The following is a 19,974-nucleotide window of genomic DNA, read 5'->3' as shown; positions in this document are numbered from 1 at the left end:
AGCCAGTGTCTAGGAAGTTTAGGATAAATTTAAATACTATTTTTAAATAGAATAGTCTTTTAATGGTGTTTAGGTTTAATGCTCCTTCATTTTAAAATTCAAGGTGCTCCATCCAATAGCAGTAGAATACATATTCTTCTCAAACTTACAGGGAACATTCACTAGGTAGATCATATTCCGGCCATAAAACATACTTTGACAAATTTAAAAGGATAGAAATCTTGCAAGGTATGTTCTTAGATCACAATGGAGTTAAACTAGAAATCAATGCGAGAAAGCAACTAGAAACCCCCCAAATATTTGGAAATTAACACATTTCTAAATAGCCCATGGGTTAAAGAAGAAGCCTTAAGATAAATTAGAAAAATATCTTGAACTAAATGAAAATTAAAATATAACATATCAAATTTCTGAGATGCAGCAAAAGCAGTGCTTAGAGGAAAATGTATGTCATTAAATGCATATATTTGAATGAACAAAGTTATAAAATTAATAACCTAAGCTTCCACCTTAGAAAACTAGACAAAGAAGAGCAATTTAAGCCAAAGCAAGCTGAAGACAAGAAGTAATAAACTTTAGAGTAGAAATCAATGAAATAGAAAACAGAAAAAACATTCAAGAGAATCACTGTAACTCAAAGCTGACTCTTAGAAAAGAATATTAAAGTTAACAAACCTCTAGCCAGGCTAACCAAGAAAAATGGAGAAGACACGAATTACCAATACAAAGAATTAAAGAAGGGCCATTACAACATATTTTGTGGGCATAAAAGCATGTAAAGAAATACTTTGAACTACTTGATAGCCACTGAATTGATAACTTAGTTAAAGTGGGCCAATTCCTTGAAAGACACAAACTACCAGAACACACACTAGGAGAAACAGGTAACCTGAATTGTCCTATATCTATTAAATAAGTTAATAATTAATAAACTTTCCAAATAAGAAGTGCAGATGGTTTCATTGGTGAATTCACAGTCTCTTCCAGAAAATAGTAGTACAGAGAACTCTCCTAACTCATTTTATGAGGCAGCTGTACCATCATACCAAAACCAGAAGACATTACAAACCAACATTTCTCATGAATGTAGATGTAAAAATCCTCAACAAGAGTAGATTGCAATGACATATTAAAAGAATTACACATAATGACCAACTGGGATTTCTTCCACATATGCAAAGCTGGTTCAAAATTCAAAAAACAATCACTCTAATTCATTGTACCAACAGCAGGTTAAAGAAGAAAATTCATTTGATCATATCAGTTGGCATAGAAAAAGCATTTCACAATACCCAACACCTGTTCATGATAAAACTCTCAGCAAAGTAGGAATAGAGGGGAACTTCCTCAACTTGATGAGACACATCTATGGAAAACCTGCAGCTAATAGCTGACTGTATCTTAAAGTGCTATATATATTTTTTAAAATTTTTATTTCTTATTGGAGTAGAGTTGATTAACAATGTTGTGTTAGTTTCAGGTGTACAGCAAAGTGACTCAGTTATACATATATACATGTATCTATTCTTTTTAAAATTATTTTCCTATTTAGGTTATTACAGAGTATTTAGCAGAGTTTCCTGTGCTATACAGTAGGTCCTTGCTGGTTATCTATTTTAAATATAGCAGTGTGTACATATCAATCCCAAATTCCCAATCTGTCCCTCCTCCCCACCCTTCCCCCCTGGTAACCATAAGTTCGTTCTCTAAGTCTGTGAGTCTGTTTCTGTTTTGTAAATAAGTTCATTTGTATCATTTTTTTTTAGATTCTGCATATAAGCAATATCATATAATATTTGTCTTTCTCTGTTTGACTTACTTCACTTAGTATGATAATCTCCAGGTCCATCCATGTTGCTGCAAATGGCATTATTTCATTATTTTTAATGGCTGAGTAATATTCCATTGTATATATATATCACATCTTCTATATCCATTCATCTGTTGATGGACATTTAGGTTGCTTCCATGTCTTGGCTATTGTAAACAGTACTGCAATGAACATTGAGGTGCATGTAACCTTTCAAATCACGTTTTTCTCTGGATATATGCCCAGGAGTGGGATTGCTCTCTAGCATTTATTATTTGTAGTTTATATATATGTCAATCCCAATCTCCCAGTTCGTCCACCCCTCTTCCCCCCTTGGTAACCACAAGTTTGTTCTTTACATCTGTGACTGTATTTCTGCTTTGCTGATAAGTTCATCTGTACCATTTTTCTAGAATCCACATATAAGTGATATTATTCGATATTTGTTTTTCTTTCTGACTTACTTCACTCTGTGTGACAATCTCTAGGTCCATCCACCTCTCTGCAAATGGCACTATTTCATTCTTTTTTATGGATGAGTAATATTCTATTGTATATATGTACCAGATCTTCTTTATCCATTCCTCTGTCTGTGACATTTACATTGTTTCCATGTCCTGGCTATTGTAAACAGTGTTGTAATGAACATCGGGATGCATGCATCTTTTTTGAATTATGGTTTTCTCTGGATATATGCCTAGGAGTGGGATTGCTGGGTCATAGGGTAGCTCTATTTTTAGTTTTTAAGGAACTTCCATACTGTTCTCCACAGTGGCTGTACCAATTTACATTCCCACCAACAGTGTAGGAGGGTTCCCTTGTAGACTTTTTGATGATGACCATTCTGACGGGTGTGAGGTGATATCTCATTGTGGTTTTGATTTGCATTTCTTTAATAATTAATGATGTTGAGCATCTTTCCATGTGCCTCTTGGCCATCTGTATGTCTTTGGAGAAATGTTTATGTAGGTCTTCTGCATATTTTTTGATCAGATTGTTTGGTTTTTTGATATTGAGCTACATGAGTTGTTTGTAAATTTTGCTAAAGAGCTATATTTTAAAATAAAATATAAATGATTGGCATATGACTTGTGACCTAACATATTCTTCAAATGAATTTCTCCTGCCATCACACATGAATGATAGTCAGACTGAGTAAAAAACTTTTATGTCATAGACTTTTCCCTCAAAAATATTTACACTTTTATTTACATTTATATTTGATGATTATTGTTTTTTCTCATTTACTTTAAGTGATTTCATGGCACAGCTAAAATTGGCCAAGAAAAGTATAGTACTTTCTCACAGTTCTGACCTGCTGAACGTTAGTGATGGTGTCTATTTATGGAAACTGAAAGTTGGCAGCATTTTACAATGAGGCTGGGGAAATGGTGCTAATACTGAAGGGCTGACCTTTATTTCTCAAGTTAGTACCACTCCATTTATCTGCCTCTACCTCCATCTCTCTGCCTCCTCATGTCCACTCATTGAGCTCCTTTTCTTTTAAATGCATAATTTTATTCTTACAAAAATGAAGTCCATTCAAACAAACTCCAGACAACTCAGACCACTTGATTTTTGAGCTATGTGTTCAATAGAGATGTAAATTAGAATTTTTAGGGAAAATCAAACCCCATTGTGAAAAGCATTAGAGTAAAATATCTCTTTCCAGTGCCAGAATTTGTAGTGGAAGGGCTTGTTTTAAATAGACTATTATTTTGAGACTCCTCCACACCTTTCAAATACATAACAGATTTCTGAAAAAGTATTGCAGAATGTAACTATGAATGGTGTATATGAGCTACTTTCTATTATCCATGCTAGTTGTAAATATACGCAAAATTCAAGAGAAATAAAATATTTATGACCTTAAGCAATCGTCCTACTATCCTTGTGAAGTAGCAGTAACAGAAGGTATGTTTTGAAAACTTGGCACAAAAATGTGCCTTTCAACTTTTTAAATTGAGCCAAGGGGACCATGGAACTTTTGGGAAAGAGCAGATGAGATTTCATGATAATACCATAATATCAAAATGATTTGAGTCTAGAGCATTGAACTTGGACACAGTTATCTTACTTTTGATTCAGCCTTGGGCAACAGAGTTACTTAACATGAGCCTTCTCATGACTCTTCTAGGAGTATTTATTCTTTTCGTTTATGTTATCTATTTTTTTTTCCCAAGCAAAAATGCTGATTGAGCAAACATTATGGTGCAGAGACTGTTCTAGGTCCTGGAGATACAAAGTTCCTTCTGTCACATACTAATAGGGGGAGGGGGAGGCACGACAAATAAGTAAATATATAGTGGAAGCTTTGTTCTGATTGCTCTTATTTTCTCAGTAAAAGAGGAAACACAGTTATCAACTGAGAGTAAGGATGGTGAGGAGGTGAGGAGGAGGCATGAAACAGCTGCGTAGAGAGTGGAGCAGTGAGTGGCCAAGGTTAAATTCAGCAGGTTTGCTGTGCAGCACTAAGGTCCATGTGAGGCTAGTGGTCATACATTTCATTAGTATCTATGAGCATGATTATGTGTTTACTCCACCCGTGTTTAGTCACAGGTATATAGATGCTGAAGTAGGTGAGCTGGATTTAACCAGAGTGGGGATCTAGTCAGGTGAGCAAGATGAAAAGAATCAGGGAGCTCAGGGTTCAAGGATAAGGGATCAGGGGGCCAAGGATGCTTGCAAGGGAGTAGGTTGAGGGTGTTTGCAAAATGTTGAAGCAATACTTAGGTAATAAAGCCTTGGCCTAGGACATAGGAAATAGTGTTTTAGGATGCAGAACAAACAAGGAAATTCACGCATTGGAAAGCCAGGATATAATATTTTTCGTCCCAGAACAAGGGCATTTTACCTTCTTAATGTGAAAAGGGGCCAGTGATTGGAGCAAAGGCCCACATCCTTTGAAGATTCGACAAAATCTCCTTCTACTTATATTGGTATTTTTACCAAGAAACTCAGACATATGGGTGAAAGACTTGACTAAACTGGCTAACTGTGAATTTTATTTCTAAATTGTATCTCGGATGGTAACTATAGCATGATGGCAGACAACTAGTTTGAGCGCAGCTCTTATAATGAATCCTATGATCACCAAAACTTCATTCTAGATTAATATTTCCCTTTGAAGTGAATGGTGCTGAGTGATGCCAACAATATCTTTGACTTATACCATGCTGGTTGGTAGCAGAAACTATTGAAGGGAAAGAAAACCAGCTTTGATGGAGTAGTTAATATGTGTCAGGAGCTTTGTATTCTTTTTTGCTCATTCCTATAATTCTGAAAATTAGTATTATTATCTCCATTTTACTGTTGAAGATCCTGACGCCCACAGTCTGACTGATTTCCAATCTGATGTTCTCTCTATTACACGATGCTGCCTCGTCCTTTCCAGCGGAAACATATTGCTGGGGATTGGCCACCCTAATCCCCTGCTCTTCTTTTTCCCTACAAAGATGAAGCACAAGTTGAGAACACTCTCAACTTGTGCTTTTGTACTGTTTTGAATCAACGGAATTTACTGATAATAATTCAAAGAGGCAAAAGTGTTTTTGTTATCTTTTGTTTCTGGTATTGAGGTCTTACAACTGTTGTTCAGATTATCAGTCAGTGGTACCTGATACATCATTTATAATAATACAAAGGGGAAAAATTACAGCCAAGAAATCCATTCTGTTGATTATCCCTATGTGTTCTAAAAGAGATGGTCTTAATCTCTGCCCATTTATACTGTACAGTATTTTCAAAGAGATTCCAAAACTGCCAAGACACTTACAGTGTGAAATATCCTGTGCCAAATAGTTAGGGCATCTTTGTGCCAATAATTGAGGGAAAAAAACTTCCTGTAGAATGAAAATAACAGCAAAAATAGCAACCTTCCTCTTGTAGGAAGCCAATGGTTTTCTTTAGAGAGTAAACAACAGATGACATATGAGTAATTATACCATGTGGTCTCTATGGCCAAGAGTATAATTGTTTACCTAAGCTTTTTTCTTATAGATTAGAGTCTTGTGTTGCAGTCTGGTAGATTGATTGAACTGCATCTGTGACTTCCTTTTATTTTTAAGATTAGGCAGTCCATGACAAAGAGGTTGATTGCAACCCAATAAAGCTAAACTAATGTTTTATTAAGAAGGAGTTGGCATCCTGAGCTTTTAGGAGAACAAATGTTCTCATAATGCCATGAACAACTTATAGAGCAACTATTAGGCTCTTCATATTCAGCAGTCTGTTCACATTGCCCTGTATCGACCACATCTAAGTAACATCAGTGAACTGTGCTGAATAATCAGTCACACCAGTTAGATCTCAGTAAAGGCGAGATCAGTAAATGTACTGTTGGGAAAAGTTAGAATTGCTGATGTGTCTTTTTTTCCTGACCTAGACAGTGTGGCTGCTCAACTTTTTCAAAGTTTGACTGTACAGAGGGGGTTGCTGACAGATCAGATGAACTAATCTATCTAATAACATGGGCAATTCCAGATGTGCCCAAGAGCACAAAGGGATTAGCATAAGGAAATTCACTGGGGCATTGTTAGTGATAGTGAAAAATCTAGAAACCACTGAAATGTTCATGAATAGAATATATACATGATCAGGAAAGAGCAAATGCCTAATTCTCTGAGATAATAAAGGGACAGGCAAGAATCAGGTGCCATTGTGGGTGGGTCTTGAGGTGGAGGTGACAGAAGGGAGGTTGAAGGCTGTTGTGTTTCTTGTGTCTTCAGTTCTTTGATTTTTCTTTTCTTAACTTTTTTTAAATTGGGATATAGTTGCTTTACAATGTTGTGTTAGTTTCTGCTGTAGAACAGAATGAATCAGCTATATGTATACATATGTCCTTTCCCTCTGGGGCCTCCCTTCCACCTCCCTCCCTCCCTCCCATCCCACCCATGTAGGTCACCACAGAGCACCGAGCTGCGTTCCCTGCACTATACCGCAGGTTCCAACTAGCTATCTCTTTTACACATGGTAGTGTATATTTGTCAATCCCAGTCTCACAATTCATCCCACCCCCACCCCGTGTTCACACATCTGTTCTCTACATCTGCGTCTCTATTCCTGCCCTACAAATAGGTTCATCTGTACCATTTTTCTAGATTCCACGTATTGGCATTAATATACAATATTTGTTTTTCTCTTTCTGACTTACTTAACTCTGTATGACAGACTCTAGGTTCATCCATGTCTCTACAAATGACCCAATTTTTTCCTTTTTTATGGCTGAGTAATATTCTATTCTGTACATGTACCACATCTTCTTTATCCATTCATCTGTCGATGGACATTTAGGTTCCTTCCATGTCCTGGTTATTATAAATAGTGTTGCAATGAACATTGGGGTGCATGTGTCTTTTTGAATTATGTTTTTCTCTGAGTATATGCCCAGTAGTGGGATTGCTGGGTCGTATGGTAGTTCTATTTTTAATTTTTTTAAGGAACCTCCATACTGCTTCCCATAGTGACTGTACCAATTTACATTCCCACCAACAGTGCAAGAGGGTTCTCTTTTCTCCACACGCTCTCCAGCATTTATTGTTTATAGATTTTTTGATGATGGCCATTCTGACTGGTGTGAGGTGATACCTCATTGTAGTTTTGATCTGCATTTCTCTAATAATTAGTGATGTTGAACATCTTTTCATGTGCCTCTTGACCATCTGTATGTCTTCTTCAAGAAATGTCTATTTAGGTCTCCAGCCCATTTTTTTATTGGGTTGTTTGTTTTCTTGATATTGAGTTGCATGAGCTGCTCGTATATTTTGGAGATTAATCCCTTGTCAGTTGCTCCATTTGCAAATATTTTCTCCCATTCTGAGGGTTGTCTTTTCATCATGTTTATGATTTTCTCTGCTGTGCAAAAGCTTTAAAGTTTCATTAGGTCCCATTTGTTTTTTTTTTTTTTTGCTTTCATTTTCATTACTCTAGGAGGTGGGTCAAAAAGGATCTTGCTGTGATTTATGTCAAAGAGTTTTCTTCCTATGTTTTCCTCCAAGAATTTTATAGTGTCTTATCTTACATTTAGGTCTTTAATCCACTTTGAGTTTATTTTTGTGTATGGTGTTAGGGAGTGTTCTAATTTCATTCTTTTACATGTAGCTGTCCAGTTTTCCCAGCACCACTTATTGAAGAGACTGTCTTTTCTCCAGTCTCCTGTATATTGTATATCCTTGCCTCCTTTGTTATATATTAGGTGACCATAGGTGTGTGGGTTTATCTCTGGGCTTTCTATCCTGTTGCATTGATCTATATTTCTGTTTTTGTGCCAGGATAATACTATCTTGATTACTGTAGCTTTGTAGTATAGTCTGAAGTCAGGGAGCCTGATTCCTCCAGCTCCGTTTTTCTTTCTCAAGATTGTTTTGGCTATTCAGGGTCTTTTGTGTTTCCATACAAATGGTAAAGTTTTTTGTTCTAATTCTGTGAAAAATGCCATTGGTAATTTGGTAGGGATTGCATTGAATCTGTAGATTGCTTTGGGTTGTATAGTCGTTTTCACAATATTGATTCTTCCAGTTGAAGAGCATGGTATATCTCTGTCTGTTGTGTCCTCTTTGATTTCTTTTATCAGTGTCTTATGGTTTTATGAGTACAGGTCCTTTACCTCCTTAGATGTGTTTATTCCTGGGTATTTTATTCTTTTTGTTGCAATGGTAAATGGGATTGTTTCCATAATTTCTCTTTTTGATCTTTTGTTGTTAGTGTATAGGAATGCAAGAGATTTCTGTGCATTAATTTTGTATCCTGCAACTTTACCAAATTCATTAATTAACTCTAGTATTTTTCTGGTGGCATCTTTAGGATTTTCTATGTATAGTGTCATGTCATCTGCAAACAGTGACAATTTAACTCCTTCTTGTCCAATTTGGATTCCTTTTATTTCTTTTTCTTCTCTGATTGCTGTAGCTAGGACTTCCAAAACTATGTTGAATAATAGTGGTGAGAGTGGACATTCTTGTCTTTTCCTGATCTTAGAGGAAATACTTTCAGTTTTTCACCTTTGAGAGTGATGTTTGCTGTGGAATATCTTTTTCCATCCCCTCACTTTCAGTCTGTTTGTGTCTAGGTCTGAAGTGGGTCTCTTGTAGACAGCATATATATGGGTCTTGTTTTTGTATCCATTCAGCCAGTCTGTGTCTTTTGGTTGAAGCATTTAATCCATTTACATTTAAGGTAATTATCAATATGTATGTTCCTACTACCATTTTCTTTATTGTTTTGGGTTTGTTTTTGTAGGTTTTTTTCTTCTCTTGTGTTTCCCACCTAGAGAAGTTCCTTCAGCATTTGTTGTAAAGCTGGTTTGGTGGTGCTGAATTCTCTTAGCTTTTGCTTGTCAGTAAAGCTTCGATTTCTCTACCAAATCTGAATGAGATCCTTGCTGGGTAGAGTAATCTTGGGTGTAGGTTTTTCCCTTTCATCACTTTAAATATGTCCTGCCGCCACTCCCTTCTGGCCTGCAGAGTTTCTGCTGAAAAATCAGCTGATAACCTTATGGAGATTCCTTGTATGTTATTTTTTTGTTTTTCCTTTGTTGCTTTTAATATTTTTTCTTTGAATTTAATTTTTGTTAGTTTGATTAATATGTGTCTTGGTGTGTTTCTCCTTGGGTTTCTCCTGTATGGGACTCCCTGTGCTTCCTGGAGTTGGGTGGCTATTTCCTTTCCTGTGTTAGGGAAGTTTTTGACTATAATCTCTTCAAACATTTCCTTATACCCTTTCTCTTTCTCTTCTTCTTCTGGGACCCCTATAATTTGAATGTTGTTGCATTTAGTGTTGTCCCAGAGGTCTCTGAGACTGTCCTCATTTCTTTTCAATTCTTTTTTCTTTAATCTGCTCTGCAGCGGCTATTTCCACCATTCTGTCTTTCAGCTCACTTATTCATTCTTCTGTCTCAGTTATTCTACTATTGATTCCTTCTAGTGTATTTTTCATTTTATTTATTGTGTTGTTCATCGCTGTTTGTTTGCTCTTTAGTTCTTCTAGGTCCTTGTTAAACATTTCTTGTATTTTCTCAATCCATGCTTCCAATTCTCATCCTGAGGTTCTGGATCATCTTTACTATCATTACTCTGAATTCTTTTTCAGGTAGGTTCTCCATTTCCTCTTCATTTATTTGGTCTTGTAGGTTTTTACCTTGCTCCTTCATCTGTAGCATATTTTTTTGTCATTTCATTTTTTTGGATGGGTGGGGCTGTGTTCCTGTCTTGCTCGTTGTTTGGCCCTAAGCATTCAGCACTGGAGTTTGCAGGCAGCTGGGTGGAGCTGGGCCTTTGTCCTGAGATGAGGACCTCCGGGAGACCTCACACTGATTAATATTCCCTGGGACCTGAAGCTCTCTGTTAGTCCAGCAGTTTGGACTTGGTGCTCTCACCACAGAAGCTCAGGTCCTACCTCTGGCCTGGGAATCAAGACTCTGCAAGCCATGCAGTGTGGCAGGAAAAAAAAAAGCAACAACAGAAAAGAGCAGAACAATAACAAAGAATAAAAAATAAAATAAAGTTAGAAAAATAAAAAATATATTAGAAAAAATAACAATAAAAATGAAACAACAAAACAAAACAGAACCACAACAGCAAAAATAAAATAAAAGAAAATAAAAAAGAAAATTAAAAAATTAAAAAATTAAAAAAAATAAAAAATTCCCTGGTACCTCCTTTATCAGTGTCCTTGCCCCCATGGTGAGCTACAGCCTACCCTTGCCTCCCTTGTAGGCCTCCAAGACCTCTAGGTAGGTCTCTGGACCCATTTTTTCAGCCCCACCTCTGCATGTGTTCTTCTCATCAGTGTTTCTTCCTGGAGCTGGCCTGGAGCACATGTGCCCATGCAGGCCAGCTGGGGCACAGGCCTCCACAGGCGCACCCACAGGGGCCAGTGCAGCTAGAGGAAGCCTTGGAGAGGGGTGGTATTTGGCCCACCTGGACCCATGTTGCCAGAGGAGGCCCTGTCAGGGGCGGCACTTAGGCTGTCAGGACCCGCATGGCCCTTGGAAGCTTTGGCGAGGGTGGGGCTCAGGCCCAGGACCCACTCGGCCGGAAGAGGCTTTGTTGGGGCAGTGCATGGGCTGTCGGGACCTGTGTGGCCCATGGTGGCTTTCAGGGAGGCCAGTGCTCGGGCCTGCTGGGAACTGCGCAGCCCGTGGAGGCTTTGTCGGGGGTCAGTACTCAGGTCCACTGGGATCCATGCGGCTGGAGGAGGCCCCAGCTGGAGGAGGCCTCAGCTGAGGCAGGGCTCAGGTCTGGGACCCACATGGGCAGAGGGAGCCCTGTGGGGGACAGGGCTCAGGCCTGGGACCCACGCAGCTGGAAGAGGCCTTGGCAGGGCAGAGGGGGGTGTGCAGCTCAGGCCTGGGACTCCAGCAGTCTTGCCAGTGCCCAAGCAGGCTCTGTTCCCTTCTGATTCCCTGATCCCCCAAAGGTCCCTCTTCTTCCCTGCTGATCCCCTTGCTATTAGTGGGCCCCTCCAAGTGTGGGAACCTCTCCCCTCCCCCAGCCCCCCCTTAGGTGTGCTGGTCCCATCCTGCCTCCACTTTTCCTCCCCCTGCTCCTTACCACGTCTTACCTCATCACGTGGGGATTCTTCACATCCCCTTAGGTGTCCGAGGTCCCCCACCAGTGCCTAGTAGGTGCCCTAGTTATGAGGAGATGCTAACTCCATGTCCTCCTACTCCGCCATCTTGACTCTGCCCCATCTTATGGTTTTTCAATAATATATTTGATAAGCTAATCTGCTGAGAGTGAGGACAGAGGGGTAGCATAGGGTTCTTGAGAAAAATGCTAACTGTTTAGAACTGAGGACTGCAAGAAAGCCCTAACCAGAGACAAAAAGATCACTGAGCAGTTCAGGGAGTGCATCTTTTTGTGCTCCCTTTGATTTAAACATGAAACAAAACACTCCTCGGCTTTGCATTTGTTTTCCAGCTCCAAGGGCATTTTGATATCAAAGCTCATAAATGGTTACTTTATTAGACCACTGCCTTTGCTTTCTCTAGGAAAAATCCTTCCCAAGTATTTCCTCCTAAACTTCTCTCTTTGAGTAAGTCTGAGTCAGTTTGACAACTGTCACCACCTTTTTTTTTTTTTTCTGTTAGCAGCTCCCCACTCCTCTTTTTGAGGGAAAAATTATAATCCTCCACACACTTCCTCCTCAACCCTCTACCACACCATTTCTACCTTCTCCAACCCAAAGCCCTTCTTTCACAATACCAATGAGTTATATTAGTATCTGCTAAGAGCTGAACATATTTCCTTCTTTATATTCTAATTTTAACTACATATAATGTGGCATGCTGTGTTAATTTCTATTTAACTTTTCTACTAATGTTCTCATTCATTCATTCAAAAATTTTTCTAGTGCCCAGTATGTGCCAGTCATGGAACTAGACAACCAGGGATAGAAAGAATAAGATCTGGCACCTAAAAGTCATATCATGCTGTAAACTCTCTTTTCATCTATGTTTAAGGGTGGTCTCACTCAGAATACACTGTGTGAAAATTTTTAGAATGAATAATTAACATTTTTCTTTCAGTTTCTTTCTGCTGTTTAATCAATGATAGTCCTATTTTTACCATGGAGAAAAATGTTGGTGTTTTATTTTCACAGCTTTAAAATTTTTTCTTCCTTTAGGAAATTGAAATAAGGTAAAGGGATGAAGTATTTCTTGATTTTATTGACTTCATGTGTAAAATGAGATATGCCTACACAGGCACATTTGTTTCATAATTAAATGAGGAACTGCTGCTTCCTCATTAAGAAACAGTAGTGTGTGCTCATGATGCTTGAAATAGAAAACCAGAGGATGACAATAAGCATTCATCATTGTGTTTCTCCTTCCTCACAAGTTTACTTCTTTTTATGATCCTAGAAAAGGAGAGAACACATAGCATTTGATGATTTGTGTTCTTTCATATGTTATTGAATTCATTCCTTCAATATCTCCTTTTATTTTTTGAAAATATTTTCTGAATAAACCTTATCACACACAGGGATTGGATATGTGTGTGGGGGGTGGAGGTAATAGTGAAGGAGGATGGTGAATCTCAAGTGTCTGATTCGGACAGCTGGAAATATCATGGGGCCATTCACTAAGACCAAGAATACATTAAATATGCAGAGTTGGAGATGGGGGAGAAGGTGATGATAAGATTGATTTTGAACATGTTAAGAGTAAGATGCCTGTAGAACATCTGAGTAAGAGGTGGCCAATGGCCAATTAGATACATAGGTCTAGTGCTTAGAAGAAAAGTCTAAGTTGGTGATATAGATTGCATGATGGTCTTTTGCATTGATGTTGAATTCTTAGAGAGTTGGTGGCATATCTGGTACTTCTTTGTTTCTCCAGCACATTGCACAGGGCAAGCCTTAGTGTTGCATACAATTCCCAAAGCCTAACATTTTCTGTTCTAGTCACTAGGATGAGGCCCATTAATGAAAAAGAATAAAAGATCTTCTATTAACTAATGCCAGTTTACTTTTTTTCCCAATCCAATTGTTGATACCATAGAAAGAGCTAAACTGGTGGAGCAGTACAAAGCCTAATTGAAGTCAAAGTTAGTTTGAAGAATAGCAGTAAAGTATGATGTCACCTACCTGGTATGGTTTGAAAGACATTTGGTTGGTGCCTGCCCAGGATTTCTTCTTTCATTTTCTGTCACATTGTCTGAAAGTTCATCATTACCATTGGAGTCATTGCTTTGGACCATCAGGGGTTTTCATTTTTAAGGAGTTGTTTGGTAAATACCCTAGTTAAAGGTAATACCATGGATAGAGTGTTCTGCCTATGTTTTCCTCTAAGAGTTTGATAGTTTCTGGCCTTACATTTAGGTCTTTAATCCATTTTGAGCTTATTTTTGTGTACAGTGTTAGGGAATGATCTAATCTCATACTTTTACATCACAGCAAGATCCTTTTGGACCCACCTCCTAGAGAAATGGAAACAAAAACAAAGATAAACAAATGGGACCTAATGAAACTTCAAAGCTTTTGCACAGCAAAGGAAACCATAAACAAGACCAAAAGACAACCCTCAGAATGGGAGAAAATATTTGCAAATGAAGCAACTGACAAAGGATTAATCTCCAAAATTTATAAACAGCTCATGCAGCTCAATAGCAAAAAAACAAACAACCCAATCCAAAAATGGGCAGAAGACTTAAATAGGCATTTCTCCAAAGAAGATATACAGACTGCCAACAAACACATGAAAGAATGCTCAACATCATTAATCATTAGAGAAATGCAAATCAAAACCACAATGAGATATCATCTCACACCAGTCAGAATGGCCATCAGCAAGAAATCTAGAAACAATAAATGCTGGAGAGGGTGTGGAAAAAAGGGAACACTCTTGCACTGCTGGTGGGAATGTGAATTGGTACAGCCACTATGGAGAACAGTATGGAGGTTCCTTAAAAAACTACAAATAGAACTACCATATGACCCAGCAATCCCACTACTAGGCATATACCCTGAGAAAACCATAATTCAAAAAGAGATATGTACCAAAATGTTCATTGCAGCTCTATTCACAATAGCCCGGAGCTGGAAACAACCTAAGTGTCCATCATCGGATGAATGGATAAAGAAGATGTGGCACATATATACAATGGAATATTACTCAGCCATAAAAAGAAACGAAACTGAGCTATTTGTAATGAGGTGGATAGACCTAGAGTCTGTCGTACAGAGTGAAGTAAGTCAGAAAGAGAAAGACAAATACCGTATGCTAACACATATATATGGAATTTTAAAAAAAATGTCATGAAGAACCTAGGGGTAAAACGGGAATAAAGACACAGACCTACTTGAGAATGGACTTGAGGATATGGGGAGGGGGAAGGGTAAGCTGTGACAAAGCGAAAGAGAGGCATGGACATATATACACTACCAAACGTAAGGTAGATAGATAGTGGGAAGCAGCCGCAGAGCACAGGGAGATCAGCTCGGTGCTTTGTGACCGCCTGGAGGAGTGGGATGGGGAGGGTGGGAGGGAGGGAGATGCATGAGGGAGGGGATGTGGGAACAGATGTATATGTATGACTGATTCACTTTGTTATAAAGCAGAAACTAATAAAAAAGAAAAGGTAATACCATGGAAATTATCAAATGGTCTTAATGGAGTCCATAATAGAGCTTTTTGGGATACCTAGAGAAAGGATAATTGAGATAGGAGCAGAGTATGGCTCGTTTTGTTCTACTTGTTCACGTCTCATTGACATTTCCTTGAAGTTAATTAGCTTAATAATGAAAAATTAATGATTTTAATATTTGAAATAATGGAAGAAATTTCTTTCCCATTAAATTCACATTCCTTCCCCTCAGAAGTTAAGGTTATTCCTCTTTTGGAAAATATTATTAAGGATTCTAGATATTCCAAAAATAATCTTTAAATATCAATGAAATTGTTAATAAGAGAGAACCTTTGCTACGTTACAAAGAAGATGGAGGTGTGTGATAAGAACCATAGTATGTGAGATTTGTTGAAATTGGGCTTTATTCTCTTATGTGTATATATCTTCACATAAGTATACGATAGGACTGTTTTTATTAGGGTAATACTACCTGCTATAGTAAATAACCCCCCAACTTTAAGTGGTTTAACACAATAGAAGCATATTTCTTGCTCATATAACAATCCAAGGAAGTTGATCTTTGACATATGGCATTCTTCTATGCACTGATTCAGTGACTTTGCCATCCCCTGGGATCTTGTCACTTGCATCCAACTGGTAGAAGGATGGAGAAAATATGGAGAAGTTTCACTTGCTTCTTAAGTTGTTGCATGCATGGAAGTGACACACATCAGTTCTGTCTCAATCTATTGGTGAGGACTAGGGACAGGCCCTCACCTAGATGCAGCGAATGCTGGGAAATGTATTCCTGGCTGGGCAGCTGTCTCCCAGTAACAAACCTATACAATGCAAGGGGGAGGACAGAATTTTGTGGACAACTAGCTACCTGGCTATAGGGACTATTTGATAGATATGAGCAAAACACAAAGATCACACATGAAGATTACTTACTATTTTATAACTGCACTTGAAATATATGATGATGTCTGTGTAGAAATTAAATGCTTTAGATTGGTACTTTTCATTAGTTCCGCATGTTACGTTATTTCTGAGATCCCTTGAATATTAGCAAGAATGTAGGCTTCCATATTCATTACGTGTGAAAAACTGAGACTTTCTTTCCTTATTTTTAAGGTTGGACAAAATTTGCCCGATTGACACGGGCTTTGACAAATAGCCGAAATGTTTTGCAACAGCTCACGCCAATGAATAAAACAGAGGTGGTCCACAAACATTCAAGACTAGCTGAAGTAAGTACGAGATTAACTTTACTTCCCAACATGGTGGTGGTCATACATTTTTTCCCCCACAAATGTTTCAATTATTTGAAACATTTATTATTATAAATGGCTATTATTTTACAAACACTTATATGCTAATTGATTTTTCTTTGTAGAATTAGAAATTTCCTATATTTCTTTTTATGCTCTCCTACTTTGGAAATGGGAAGGTAATTTATGACATCCCAGGTGATGTCTGTACAGAATGAAGTTTTCTTTGAGCAAATGAGATAGGGAGTTCACTCATTCGTTAATTTATGTGTGCAGCACACACTTATTGAGGGTTTGCTCCATGCTTGGTACTCTGCAAAGGATGTAAAGATGAATAGGCCATTGGCCCAATCATCAAGGAGTTAAAGATCCAGCAGAGGAGGGAGGGATTACCTGAATAAGATGATACCTGGGCTGAGTGAATCTTTTTTTTTTTAATTGAAGTATAGTTGATTTACAATGTTGTGTTAGTTTCCGGTGTACAGTGAAGTGATTTAGTTATATATATATATATATGTATATATATATATATATATATATATATATATTATAGATAATATATATATTGTATGTACTCTTTTTCTTATTCTTTCAATTATAGGTTATTATAAGATATTGAATATACAGTAGGACCTGTTGTTTATCTATTTCATATATAGTGGTGTCTGCTAATCCCAAATTCCTAATTTATCACTTCCCCACCTTTCCCCTTTGGTAACCATAAGTTTGTTTTCTATGTCTGTGCGTCTGTTTCTGTTTTGTAAATAAGTTCATTTGTATCATATTTTAGATTCTATATATAAGTGATATCATATGATATTTGCCTTTGACTGACTTGCTTCACTTAATATGACAATCTCTAGGTCCATCCATGTCACTGCAAATGACATTATTTCATTCTTTTTTATGGCTAATATTCTACTGTATATATATACCACATCTTCTTTATCCATTCATCTGTCAATGGACATTTAGGTTGTTTCCATGTCTTGGCTATTGTAAATAGTGCTGTTATGAACATTGGGGTGCATGTATCTTTTTTTTAAAATAAGTTTATTTTATTTATTTTTGGCTGTGTTGTGTCTTCATTGCTGTGTGTGGGCTTTCTCTAGTTGTGGCGAGCTGGGGCTTCTCTTCGTTGCGGTGTGTGGGCTTCTCATTGCGGTGGCTACTCTTGTTGCAGAGCACAGGCTCCAGGTGCGCAGGCTTCAGTAGTTGTGGCTCATGGGCTTAGTTGCTCCTCAGGCATGTGACGTCTTCCTGGACCAGGGCTTGAACCCGTGTCCCCTGCATTGGCAGGCGGATTCTTAACCACTGCGCCACCAGGGAAGCCCTGTACTACTTGATTTTGAAGCTACTTTCTTTTCTGCCTTTGGTTGTCCGTTTCTTTCTACAAATCAAGCTAAAGAGTAGGAGCTTGTTTCTGTGACTGCTGACTTTTGCAGTTATGATTCTTACTGGGTCTTAACTTATTTAGTTTTTCTTTCTTTGTTAACACAGTTGGGCAAGAACAAGAGGAAAGAGACCATAGAGAGGAAATTTTTCTACCTTAGCACCCTGAATCACTCAGGATATTTTTTTCTTCTATATCAAATGGAAAGTTCCTTTCCGCTTGACAGCTCATCATTTTTACTTTTACTTTTGAGGAACTTTCATTCCTGTTTCTTCCCATCTGATTTTTTTTCCTTTTTTTTTTTGCTTTGCCTTTTGATTATTATAGTTTCTTTATCAGTCATCCCTAATTCACAAACCTGATTCAAATACAAAACTGCTTTCTGTCAGGTCTTAGGTTTGATTTCAGAGAACATGTGGAAATAAGAAGGTTTTCAACAGAGATTTAGTCTGTATGTGCTCTTAGATCTTCAAAGACTGACCTAGAAAAAGCACCAAGTTAGCAGAAAGATATAGTTTTTCCAGTTGTACTCAGAGTCATATAATTTGCTCAGCTTGAGTATTTGGATTTGCTGTTAAATTTCAGGCTCTTTCACTTTTTCCAACACATATAAATTTTATCTTAATTCCACAAGGCCCCCTAAATTTGGAGCTGATCCCCACTTTCAAAGATCCTGGTCTCCATGTAGGCAGTTCATCTGTTTTCCACAGGTTCTGACATCGTGCTGATTGGCTTCAGCTTCTCACTTGTATCTGTGGTACTGAGTCCTTTAGAGTCAGTGTGCTCAGATATTCAGAGAGAAAGAATATGTCTGTTTCAGTACAAAAATACATCAGTAAATGTGATTTCATCCCCCCTCTACCTAAGGCTTATTGCTTCTGAAAGTACAAATGAAATAACAAAGCGAAGAGTTGTTACTCACTGCCTTATAAAGGAGTCCTAGAGATGGGGCTGAGATTAAAGTAGTGCTTTGCATATGAGAAAGCTCAAAGCTGCAGCACATAGTGAATCCCTTTCTTTGTTGTTGCCATTCTTCTCCTCTCCCTGCTCATCCTCCTTCTTCTCTTTCAGCAGTTTTGGATTGCTTTACGAATGCAAGTCACCTTCTGAAGAACTGAGTTATGAATGTCTAAAGAAATACAAGACAAGGGTTTTTATTTTGAACTGTACATTATAATCACCTGGAAAGATTTTGAAAATATAGATTCTCTGGGAACCCACACAAGATGAATTTAATTATTTTCTGGCATGGGGTCTGAGTATGAGTATACTTTATTTTTTAAAACTTCCTCAGAAGATTCTAGTTTGTAGCCAGATTTAAGAAATACTGAACTCAAGAGTGATTTCATTCCATCTCTAGAGGAGACATCTTACATTTTTCCAGGGTGTTGAGCGGGGCCGACATGTCTATTAACACGGTGTGTAGGGCCCACATGATGTTTGAATTTCTACTAATAGTAGGAGGAAAAAATGAACTTTTAGGTAAAAGAATTTTGAATATATAATATTAATTTATTCATCTTTGTAAAAATACAGTTGTAAAATATAATTTTTATTTTATTATTTTTAAGGAGGAAGGGGTCTAAGAAGGCAAAAATACCCAGGACCCATGAAGGTCCTAATGTACCCTGGCACTGAGTTTATTTTCTAAGTACAATTTCCTTGTGCTCAAACTATAGACTGTAGTAAAATATTAGCATTGAATATGAAGGAAATTTTCATGTTTAACACAGTGAAATTAGAATGAATAGATCAGTGGTTGAAAAGTGAAAGAGAGGCCATAGTTCTGTATGATTCTGTGTATGTAATGCTTTGTCTCAACATGAAGCTTACCTGCCTGTAGGATAATTTGTTGCTAAGTAATTTAAGACCTTACGGCAAAAGTATGACTGGGGCACTGATAATGAGGATAAATATGTAAAAATCTTTATAAATAGTTCTTATAACTCCCAAACTTAAAGCAATAATTATAATATACACCTAAAGAGAATATCAGTGATGTTTTTCACACTTCAAAACAGCAATGATTATATTATATTATATGCTTAGTTTTCAGTTATGTAAGTTCTATTTATGAGAGACTTTTCAGGATAAATCTCAAGTTTCAAAAAATGCTAGTATACTTATTTTGCTTTGTAGCATAAGAATTACATGCTAACAGGTATTTTTGTTTACATCTATTTGCACATTCACAAATTTAGTGCATTTATGATTTTATAATTTGAACTTATTGACTCCTACTTTCTGGGTCCCATTAGTCCTAGGGACACTAAATACTTGGATGCATAAGATGGTAAAGCTGCTGAAAACATTGTTTATCAAAGTCCCACTTACAAACTCCTTAATACATAGGTTTACTCAGCTTTAGCTTCATTGATGGCATGGAGCAGAGGTCTCTGACCTGCTGCTTCAACTCCTTTTCACAATTTCCAG

General features: G+C 37.6%; 1 protein-coding gene across 1 annotated transcript in view; it reads left to right on the top strand.

Annotated features, from left to right (window-relative positions):
* KCNH5 (potassium voltage-gated channel subfamily H member 5) overlaps nucleotides 1-19,974 on the top strand; it is a gene marked incomplete at both ends in the record, with an annotated part of 361,648 nt that overhangs the window by 52,097 nt on the left and 289,577 nt on the right. The window contains one exon of the mRNA XM_079700833.1: nucleotides 16,012-16,127. Within this exon, the coding sequence (XP_079556959.1) occupies nucleotides 16,012-16,127 (116 nt within the window). The remainder of the gene's footprint in view (nucleotides 1-16,011; nucleotides 16,128-19,974) is intronic.

The sequence above is a fragment of the Hyperoodon ampullatus genome, assembly GCF_949752795.1.
Source record: "Hyperoodon ampullatus genome assembly, chromosome: 3".
NCBI classification, from domain to species: Eukaryota; Metazoa; Chordata; class Mammalia; order Artiodactyla; family Ziphiidae; genus Hyperoodon; species Hyperoodon ampullatus.
This window is presented reverse-complemented; position numbering and strand designations above follow the sequence as displayed.